Source organism: Perca flavescens, chromosome 3, assembly GCF_004354835.1.
Source record: "Perca flavescens isolate YP-PL-M2 chromosome 3, PFLA_1.0, whole genome shotgun sequence".
NCBI classification, from domain to species: domain Eukaryota; kingdom Metazoa; phylum Chordata; class Actinopteri; order Perciformes; family Percidae; genus Perca; species Perca flavescens.
In genome coordinates this window covers 7,908,379-7,917,313 of record NC_041333.1, presented here as the reverse complement: position 1 = coordinate 7,917,313, position 8,935 = coordinate 7,908,379, and the positions used below count along the sequence as shown (strand labels likewise).

The 8,935-nt window shown below is 39.7% G+C and overlaps 1 protein-coding gene across 2 annotated transcripts in view; it reads right to left on the bottom strand.

Moving 5' to 3' along the window:
• Positions 1–3,364: 3,364 nt before the first annotated feature.
• Positions 3,365–8,935, bottom strand: part of LOC114552389 (RNA-binding protein Musashi homolog 2) — a 354,101-nt gene continuing 348,530 nt past the window's right edge. Inside the window, exon 14 of one of the 2 annotated variants that reach the window (XM_028573129.1) lies at positions 3,365–3,532. In XM_028573129.1, coding sequence (XP_028428930.1) covers positions 3,464–3,532 — 69 coding nt within the window. In that variant the 3' untranslated portion in view covers positions 3,365–3,463. The remainder of the gene's footprint in view (positions 3,533–8,935) is intronic. The other variant, XM_028573130.1, reaches the window with a different exon arrangement.

The following is an 8,935-nucleotide window of genomic DNA, read 5'->3' as shown; positions in this document are numbered from 1 at the left end:
GGGCGAGGCCTCAAAACCGATAATATATTGGGGTGTGATATTTAAATCAAGATTGTTTCCAGCCGCTACATTTATCAATGTACGACCATTCTTACGCTCTGATTGGTGTGATATGAACATTTCATGAATCACACGTGAAGCCTGTTGTAAGATGATTTCTGCGCTCATATCTGCGCTGGTTTCTACGTTTAATGAGGGCCAGTGAGTGTATTGCTCTAAAGGTAAAGCATGGCACCAATGTGTGCATTAACGTATGATTCCTTAAATGCTACTAAGAACTCTGTAAATTGCTTCTGGACTAACCTCTCCTATGAATTCTGTTCACATAAAACTATGTTGCATTAGCAACTTCACAATCAGTAGCAGGGTTAAGTGCTAAAGCAGGAAGCATTGTGATGTTTAGATAAAGCAATGAGAAGTAAAGTAAAGCTAAACTTTGAGCTTTTGATTTCACAGTTTATTTTGTCTTAGAATTTCAGGCAACTAAGGGATGCTGTAGTAGGATAAAACAGGATGAAGTTCTGATTTCTACTCTGTTTAGTCCCTCACAATGCTGGCAGCTTAGTTTGACTAGTGTAAAAGTGACACTAGTCTAGGGGGGCTGGGCACCAGTTATCTTGGCACTGCTGTCCATGACAGACAGGTATTGCAAGTTTCTAAGACTATGTAAGTAGACTATCTAAGAATTTTGATTCAATTTAGTGATTGGCGGTCTAACATTGATTAAAGTATGAGCTGTTTCCATGATTCAAGAATAAATAAATAAAAACATTTAGGGTGTTGATGAGTTCAAATCTAAATGAACAAGTACTGAACAAGTAAATAAAACAGTATTTAAAAAGTTGTACCATGAGCCACTGGGATATTTGAAGAGTGCAAATACTAAAACATAAAGTTCAGATTATTTATAATAGTAATTATTGTTATTACTGTTATTACCATTGATCTGTTGTAGCTATATAAAATAGGTAATTTGTTTCATCAGTGTAATAAAATCCCTCCTGCTCTTTAACTTTGTCCAATTATCACAAATCAAAGTGTTTTGCATATCTAGCATTAGCATTTAAGGTAGTATGGCAAACCCCCTTTTATAACATTCAAGGGTGGGGGTCCAATTAATGCCTTGTTTACAAGAGAACATCTTACAGCCAATCTTCCTTCAAATGTTTTCAATGAGAGCTTTGGTTCGCTTAAACCATGTGAGAGGAGCACAGAACAGAAATTCAACAGAAAAATAGAAATACAAGTGACGCTAACATCAGCTTTTTTTCCTAGATGGAAAAATGTGAAAGTTATATCCTTACTGGTCATACATCATCTAATGAGTAAAAGCTAATAGTATCTATTGCGACTACAGAACATCTATCACTGGTATAGGAGAAAGAGTGAGAGGAGTGACTGTTTCAAAGGTTAACAAATCTGTGTATAGACCACTACACTGGGACCAAAGACAGCACTCCTATATCAGGTCATTGGATTTCTTTTGAATACATTACTGAAATACATAAATGATCAACTGAAGGATATTGTAGAGGATGACAGGAAATGGACAGAGAACTGGATGGATATACAGTACATCATATTATTATTGTTAGTTAGATAGATATTATTCATATAATTCTAACAGCCACAAAAATATTGATACAAATCTTTCTTTAGAAATGTAAATTATACAAGGGAACATACATGTTTCTCATTTTAATTAACAACATACACATTTGTTTTTTTTGTTTTAATTTTTTTGATCATTCGATTAGTACTAGAAGTCCCAATTTTAGAAACAGTCCAGCATTCAGCTTCCCATGGTTTGTAAAAGTAATTTGTAAAATATTTGTATTAGCACAGGGGGGAAGAAAACAGCGTACATTTATCAATTCATAAACTATTTCAAACCTTAAAGAAAAATGGATTCTTTATTTATAGCAAATTCATATTTACATGAAATCATAGAGAACATTCCTTTTTTCTTTTACATTTTTTTGTAATGCATTTATGAAAACATCTTTGTATTCAATAATGTTGGATCAACCGTATGCAAACTGGCAACATTTTAAAACAGTGTATAGACGTCCTGACATTTTCAAGTTAGTCTGACCAAAATCAAGTTATAAATAAAAGACCACTTCAAAGAGCCAACTAATGTGCAAATGAAATCTGCTCTCAGCTGTACCTCTAAAATCAGTGCAACACCTTCACTTTGTTAGCCAGTCATATTTTCAAATAAGTTCTCTGGCCATCGTTACAAAATACACAGGACTGAGGTAATAAGCAACACTCATCTGCTGCACTTCTTTCTCGAAAGAAAACGCAAGTTGCAAAAAAATGAAACTTTAAATATTGCCTTTTGTGTGACACCAGACATGTATAGACAATTACAGTACAGTATATCTGTATATTAAACAAACATCATCTTTGTGAATATGAGGACACAACTGATTTGCCTAGTATTCCCAAAACTATCAGGTGTGCTTTGGATTGATTTCTTTTCATGCTCCAGAGCTCCAGAGTTGCAGTGACACAGACGAATGTGTCACAGAGTGCAGATCCAGATGTTTGTGTGACAACAACAACAACAACAACTACAACAACAACAACAACAACAACCACCTTGTGTTGACTTTTTCTAATTGTGCACACTATAGCTCATCATGTAGACAAAATATGCTGGTATCAAATTAACCACAGTTGGGAAGCAAAGAGCATGAACCAGCACAGCAGAATCTGCCATGGGTTTTTCTTTTCCTCTGGCGTTGTGCGATGGATGGGACTCTGAAGAGACAGTTGATGTCCTCCCATCCAGCATGATGTGGCCTTTTCACATAATCGACCATCACAAAAAATAGATATGTCCCTCTCTAAACCACTATAACCACTCAAACACAATTACAGTTATACACTAGTTTTTAAATCTGACAGAATTAAAAGGACAACTTCTATTTTTTTTCTTCTCCAGTCAACAAAACATTTATAAAACAGGACTGTGAAAATATTGTAGTCCTCTTATTGCCAAAACTAGGTACGTTAAGTGACCACATTGCTAGAGCCCAAACTACTCTGTGTTATTGGTTTGTCTTGGTTTTTGATAAGTGAACCATTACTTTCTCCACTGAGCCAAGATGGTTCACATCAGATGTCTTTGTATGTGCAAACTGACAATCTTTCAATCACTTAAAGTAAAAAATAAGTAACCACAGTGTATTTTTTTTTTTATGTGCAGATCAAAATAAAAATATCATTAGAACTAAAAACTTAAAAATAAGTTTTCATTGTTGATTTTAAGTCTAAGACAAAAAAATGTCACAATTGAACAAATCAATTTAAATCAAGAAAAAAAAAAAAAAATGTTAACACAAGGATACCGGATACAGTCAGAAGGATCTCCATAGCAGGTCAGACTTATTGCCACTGGACTGTCAATTTTTTTCTGTGATGATTTTTGACTTTTTGTTTTCAGAACTGTTCTTCATCTGGTGCCACCTCCTCTCTGGCTCACTGCGTGGATGCTGTAGTGGTTAGTGCTGGATGGCATCACCTGGACACAGAAGCAGTTTAGACTTCCCTGTGCCTCGGAAATATTCTACAGGCAGCACAGACACACACAACCTCTACAGAACATTCACTGGGTCTCTTTGTAACATGGCATACTTTTTACACAGAGCATCCCAAGGTATCTGTAGGTTTCAGAGAGCCACACTGAGCTTACTTTAAGACCAAATATCAAATTTGTATGTGCAAAATAATTCTACTCAGTCTCATAACCAGACCTGGAGCTTACATTTGTATATTTAAATATTTGCCAGTTACATACAGACAACATCATCTATTCAAATTGAAATGAAGAATAAATCCCAAAACCATTATGTCATTCTGTTTGATGGCAAAGTGGTCTGTGCAAAATACTGAGAGTAATCTTCTGTAACATAACAAAAAGATTATAATGGTGTTCAGAATGAACACAAAGTCAATGTAAAGATGTAAGTAAAAAAAAAACAGAGGCAAAATTTGCTTCAAGTTTAACTCTGTTTTAACTTGGGAAAGTGCACTCTCAAAGCTGTAGACTCCACATTTTAAGACATCTTATCCTAGACCAAAGACACAGACTGAACCACCACAAGAAAAATATTCAATTTTGTGATTACATGATTTGCTTTAGTAAATATGCCAAAACATCATTGAATGTAAAAAAGCTGATAACACTTTTTTTATATTTGAATTTAAGTACATGTTGAAAGTTTTTTACAGACCCACAGATACCCCGTTAAAACAACAGCTTGTGCCAGTTCCTTTCAATGTCCAGTTCAACCATGATTCATTGTTACCACAATTTTATTTGCAATAATGGAATCTGGATTTAAGGTTGTAGTCTTATCAATAATTAAAAAATGAACTTGCGTTCATGCTTGAAAGTTGAAAATGTACTTGTAGGAGTTGCAAATGTATGATTCCATGAGCAGCTGATGCATGCTTGGAGGCAGAAACAGCAAGCTTTGGTATGATGCACTAGTATCCACAATGCAAGACCTTCTTGCTGTGACTGCCAGACAGTGTTCCAGTGTTGATATGATGGCTTAATGAGCAACACACACTACAGACAAACTTTGCTTTGATGTGTTGCCTTCTCTCAGGGCTCCCTGTATTTCCATAACACACTGGGGCTCCTCAGACAGTGCCCTTCAAAAGGGGGTTCTACCTTTAGTCTGCATTTATATAGGAACTGTGAACACTACCAGAGTACAATGCTTTGGTAGAATAATGTGAAGGGTGGATCTAATTCATGTATTGCTCTTAATTTTTTTTTACATTTTGCAAGATTTGATAAAGACATGAAATTATGTAATTCCACTTGATCCTTTTTTAGGCGAGTCCAAAAAATGGCGGTTTTCACATTAGCTAAGTACAACCTAATTCCTGCATGCTTTACTTCAGAATGCCTAAAACAGAAACTAACAATATAGTTAGTTATAATAGCAATATTTTTTAATATAAAACAAAGAGAACAGAACAATTACACTATAATGGCCCCTAGTGGCTGTTCTTATGTACTATTCATACATTTATATGTATAGCTACACAAACTAATGCACTGTAATTTGTATGTATTCCACATATTTTTTTCTATCAGCACCAAATTGACGTTTGCTGTATGCAGCGACCTCTACTGTCCGTAGTAATTATGACTGGAGCATCTAGTTTAAGACCATGGAAATCAGCTTTGGGAGGAGGTCGAGGTGATGGGTCCCGTAACACAGGATTCTTACCAGGGGGAGTGGTGTTTGTGTCCCAGAAGTACTTTTAAGGGGACCGGTGTTTTAACACAAACCACAAACTTATCACTGGACGAGCTGAGTCGTGGGCAGCAGCTGAGTGGAGCCGTAGGTCTGCCATATGTGACCCTCATCTGTCTTTCTCCCAAACCTTCATGCAGATTTTTCAACATGTTGCTCCCGGTAGGGAGGCTGCCCATGCCCTGGTTGGGTTACGGCAAGGGAAGAGACGGGTTTCAGATTATGCCAATGAGTTTCGCATGCTGGCAGCCAAGAGCGGCTGGAAATCTTCTGCCCTGTTCGATGCCTTTTTACATGGACTCTCGGCCCCCATGAAGGACCATTTGGTTCCATTAGACTTACCTGCTGATCTGGATGAGCTGGTCGCGCTCGCCATTAAGATCAACAAACAGCTGCAGGAGAGAGTGAGGGAGAGACTACAGTGGAGCAGTTCTCCTGTCGGCCAGCCGAGGGTTTCAGTGTCGTCCGTGGTGTTTCAGAGTACTCAAGCTTCGACGCCAGATCTAGACCTGAGACTACTTTCCGCGCAGCTGAGAAGTGGATGCAGCTGGGCCAAGCTCGTCTTTGCCCAGAGGAGCGTCGGCGTCACATCTGAGAGGGTCGCTGCATCTACTGTGTCCAGGTGGGGCACTTCATCGCCGCCTGCCTAGCAAAAGGGCAGGCTCATCAGTGATCGAGAGGGCACTGGTGAACGGTACCCATGTTTCTGTTTGTCCCTCTCAGCCCAAGGATGAGGTCACCTTGTTCTATCGCTCTGTTTCCCGGTCCCAGGTGGTGCTAGTGGATTCTGGTGTGGACACAAGCCTTATGGACGCCAGTATCGCCGGAGAGCTTGGCCTGGACTCTGTTCTCCTTCCTAAACCATTGGAAGCCACGGCACCATCCCAGTAACAATGACTTTCCCAGATAGTCACACTGAGACATTGACTTTCCACCTGTTTAATTCCTCTTTGCACCCGGTTATTCTTGGTTTCCCATGGCTAAGAATACACAACCCCCACATTGACTGGCCCCTGGGCAAGGTTGTGCACTGGGGGAAGAACTGTGAGTGGACTTGTTTTTCTCCCCACACAGGCAAGAGTGGGATATGCGTTTCAGTCTCGAAAGATCCCAGGATAGCCCGACTTCTGATTTTCCTGACCTCTCTGACATACCTGAGTGTTATCTGGATTTAAAGGAAGTATGTAACCTCTTTGCCTCCCCACAGACCTTATGACTGCGCCATAGACCTTCTACCAGGTACCTCCCCTCCCAAGGGACACCTGTTTTCCCTGTCTCCTCTTGAGATGGCGGCTATGAAGGAGTATGTGGGGATATCACTGGCAGCGGGAATCATTCGCTCTTCCTCCTCTCCGGCTGGGGCCGGATTCTTCTTCGTCGGCAAGAAGGACAAGTCCCTGCATCGATGTATTGATCATAGTGGGCTAAATGGCTTCTTGCCTTTCTAACCCCCAATTTCCACCAACTGCGGAACGGCTGCAGATCCGCTCCGGAACAGCGGCGGAGTCAATACGTTTCCATTAAAGTCAATGTGTGTATTTTCACTGACTGCGGAATGGCTGCGGAACGGCTGCGGAACGGCTGCAGAATGGCTGCGTTACGATAACTAAAGATAACTGTAAATACAGGAAGGTCATACTTCACGTAGGTGGTAATGATACCCAATCGGAGATCACTAAAATTCATGTTGAGTCGCTTTGTGCATATGCAAAGACAATGTTGGACACAGTAGTTTTTTCTGGACCCCTGCCAAACTTAATCAGCGATGACATGTACAGCCGCATGCCATCCTTCCACCGCTGGTTGTCGGGGTGGTGCCCAGCTAATGAGGTGGGCTATGTAGATAACTGGAGGGCATTCTGGGTAAAAGCCTGGTCTGATTAGGACAGACGGCATTCATCCCACTCTGGACGGAGCCACTCTCATATCAAGAAATCTGACCGAGTCTATTATCGGTCATAAATCATGACAACCCAAGGTTGAAATCAGAGGTGCAATGTTACGCGCTTCTCTGTGCTTCCGTTGCAGCAGTCGCCCACTCATAGTCCCATAACCACGACTCAGATTGGTTAAATCAAAAGTAAACAAAAGAGGTGCTATACTTAAAAACCTAATTGGAATTTAAACTAACACTGCAATTATAGAACAGAATAGGAAAATTAGATGTGGACTATTAAATATTAGATCTTCTTCTAAACCAGTACTAGTAAATTATTTGATATCAGATAATCAAATTGGTCTATTCTGTCTTACTGAAACATTGCTATGCAATGAAGAATATATTAGTCTAAATGATCCACTTCTCCCAGTCATATTAATACTCAAATTCCACGAGGCTCTGGCCGAGGAGGGGGAGTTGCAGCCATCTTTGATTCAAGCCTGTTAATTAATCCTAAACCTAAACTAAATTGTAACTCATTTGAGAGCCTTGTTCTTAATCTTCAACATCCAAAATGGAAAAAACATTACAGCCAATTACATTTGTTATTGTTTACCGAGCTCCAGGTCCATATTGTGAATTTTTATCTGAATTCTGAGTTTTTATCATGCGTAGTCCTTAAATCAGACAAAGTACTTATTGTAAGTGATTTTAATATCCATGTGGACGTTGACAACGATAGCTTTAGTATTGCTTTCAATTCATTACTAGATTCAATTGGTTTCAGTCAGAGTGTGCATAAGGCCACTCACTGTTTTAACCACATCCTCGACCTTGTGCATCGAAATTGAAGATTTAATAGTATTTCCGCAGAATGCTTTATCATCAGACCATTCTCTAACAACTTTTGAATGCTTACTACCCGACTATACAAAATTAAATAAAAGCTTCTACACTAAATGCTTATCTGACAGTGCTATAGCTAAATTTAAGGAAGATATTCCAACAGCATTTAATTCAATGCCGTTCCTTAATATAACAGGGGACTCTTATGTTAATGTAGCATAACTACCTGCGCACTTCTGGCCAATCATAACGTCGGAGCCACGTATAAAAAAGGCCTGTAGCCCGCCCACTGCATTTCTTGCTCGTTGGTGACGGGAGCACGCTGCACTTCCGGGTTGTGCTCACTGCTGTGATTTGTCTGTTCTGGAGTCAGATCTTCGGCTGGCAGGTCCATTCCACCTCCTTGCCGAGGTAATGCAAAGAGAGCACTGATAGCTGACTGTGCACGTTGCATTCTTGGAGCGTCTTCCCTCCGGATTGACTCAAATGCTGTTTGAACGGGATTGGACTGAAGCTGCTGGAGAGTCTAGTTAGCCGGAGCATCTCAATCACCGACTGTTTGTTTTGCCTACACACGATTTTACTACAGACTACTATTTGAACTGTGGACTGTTTGTTTTGCCTACACACGATTTTACTACAGACTACTATTTGAACTGTGGACTGTTTGTTTTGCCTACACACGATTCAAACATTCGCTGCCGCAGCTGTGGAGGCTTGCTGTGGGGCCACTGAGCAACTGTTGTTTGGCCACTGCTATGTGGGCCTGAGTTTTTTAAAGGGGTTAGCCTCCCCTACCTTAATGGAGAGAATTAAGTTGTTTATTTCTCTTTTTGTTTTAAATTTAGTTAAAAGTTACGTTTGTTGGTTTTCTTTTTTTACTATTGAGTTTATTTTTCTATTAGTAGCTTTTGAGTTTCTTTTG